The sequence below is a fragment of the Phoca vitulina genome, unplaced genomic scaffold (assembly GCF_004348235.1).
Source record: "Phoca vitulina isolate PV1807 unplaced genomic scaffold, GSC_HSeal_1.0 scaffold628, whole genome shotgun sequence".
In the NCBI taxonomy this organism is placed as follows: Eukaryota; Metazoa; Chordata; class Mammalia; order Carnivora; family Phocidae; genus Phoca; species Phoca vitulina.
Window position 1 is genome coordinate 13,604 of NW_022590315.1, and position 1,902 is coordinate 15,505.

A 1,902-nucleotide genomic window follows, 5' to 3' on the forward strand; every position below is an offset into this window, starting at 1 on the left:
GTCTGGTAGATATCCAGCTCAATTTCAGGGACCAGTTGAAATAGGGTCCCCTACTCCTCTGCCATCTTTTCCTCCCCCCCAGTACATTTTTTTAAGTAGGGTCTATGCCCAGAGTGGATCTCAGCGTGGGGCTTGAACTCACGACTATGAGATCAAGACCTGAGCTGAGGTCAAGAGTCAGACGCTCAACCAGTTTAGCCACCCAGGTGCCTCAATACATTTTTTCAGAGTTTCCTGATGGTTATTGCTGAGGGTGCCTTGCAACTATAAAAAGAACCACAAGGACCGGTCCAGTCACAACACTGGTAAATGATATGCTGAGACTGGCGCGCACACACACACAAAACATGCATCCATATTTATGGTATCATACAGAGTATTTTCACTGCCCTAAAAATCCTTTGTGCTCCACCTATTCACTCCTCTCACTCCCACTCTACCCCCTGGCCACCACTTATCTTTTATTCTGTGTCCATAGTTCTGCCTTTTCTAGAATTTCATGTAGTTGAATTACATGTAGCTTTCTTCACATAAACTTCTTTCACCTCTTTCACTTAATAACATGTATTTAAGGTTACTCTATGTCTTTTCATGGCTTGATAGCTCATTTCTTTTAAGCAAAGAATAACATTCCATCATCTGGATACATTGCAATTTATTTATCCATTCACCTACTGAAGGCCACCTTGGTTCTTTCCTGTTACTTTCTTGATTGCTGGTTGTGGCTAAATTTGAATTCCTCTTGTTCCCAGTTCTACAGTGTCTTCAGCTTCATGGAACAAGGAAACCAAACCCAAATGTCTGAATTTATCCTCCTGGGACTTTCAGAAGAGGCAGAGCTGCAGCCTCTCCTCTTTTGGCTGTTCCTGTCCATGTACCTTGTCACCTTCGGTGGGAACCTGCTCATCATCCTGGCCATTGTCATGGGCTCCCACCTCCACATGCCCATGTACTTCTTCCTCTCCAGCCTGTCCTTTGTAGACATCCATTTCACCTCCACCACCATCCCCAAGATGCTGTGGAACATTCAGACACAGAGCAAAGTGATCACCTATGCAGGCTGCCTCAGCCAGATGTATTTTTTCATGCTTTTGGCAGGATTAGACAACTTTCTCTTGACAGTGATGGCCTATGACCGGTTTGTGGCCATCTGTCACCCGCTGCACTACATGGTCATCATGAACCCCAAGTTCTGCGGCATCCTGCTTCTGGTATGCTGGGTTTTGAGTGTTCTGGACTCTCTATTACAAGACTTAATGGTTTTGCAATTGTCTTTTTGTACCCAGTTGGAAATCCCTCACTTTTTCTGTGAACTTAATCAGGTGATCCAACTTGCTTGTTCTGATACCTTCTTCAATAACCTGGCGATTTATCTTGCAAGTGGACTTCTGGGTTTTATTCCACTCATTGGTATCCTTTCTTCTTATTCTAGAATTGTAACCTCCATTCTGAAAATTTCATCTTCTGGGGGCAAGTATAAAGCATTTTCCACGTGTGGGTCTCACCTCTTGGTTGTCTCCTTGTTCTATGGTACAGGCTTTGGGGTGTATCTTAGTTCTGCTGCTTCACAAAACTCCAGGACAACTGCCATAGCTTCAGTGATGTACACGGTGGTCACACCCATGCTGAACCCCTTCATCTATGGTCTGAGGAACAGAGACATAAAACTGGCCCTAAGAAAGCTCTTTAGCTGAGAGACATTCTCTGCATATAAGGATCCTTTGTTTCAAGATGAAGACATGTGTAATAGGGCTCAAATCCCAGAAGACCTAGATCATGATTTTTGTATCAGTTCATAGAAATACAATATGCGAAAAATTCTGAAGATGGCGGAGGAGTAGGAGACCTGGATTTCGTCTCCTCTCAGGAATTCAGCTGGATAGGGATCAAACCATTCTGAAC

At 44.0% G+C, this 1,902-nt stretch overlaps 1 protein-coding gene across 1 annotated transcript; it reads left to right on the plus strand.

The window, feature by feature from the left end:
* Positions 1 to 773: 773 nt before the first annotated feature.
* LOC116629334 (olfactory receptor 7A5-like) lies at positions 774 to 1,694 on the plus strand. The gene has a single exon (XM_032399635.1). It carries the CDS (start codon positions 774 to 776, stop codon positions 1,692 to 1,694), a length of 921 nt encoding a protein of 306 aa, XP_032255526.1.
* Positions 1,695 to 1,902: the final 208 nt, after the last annotated feature.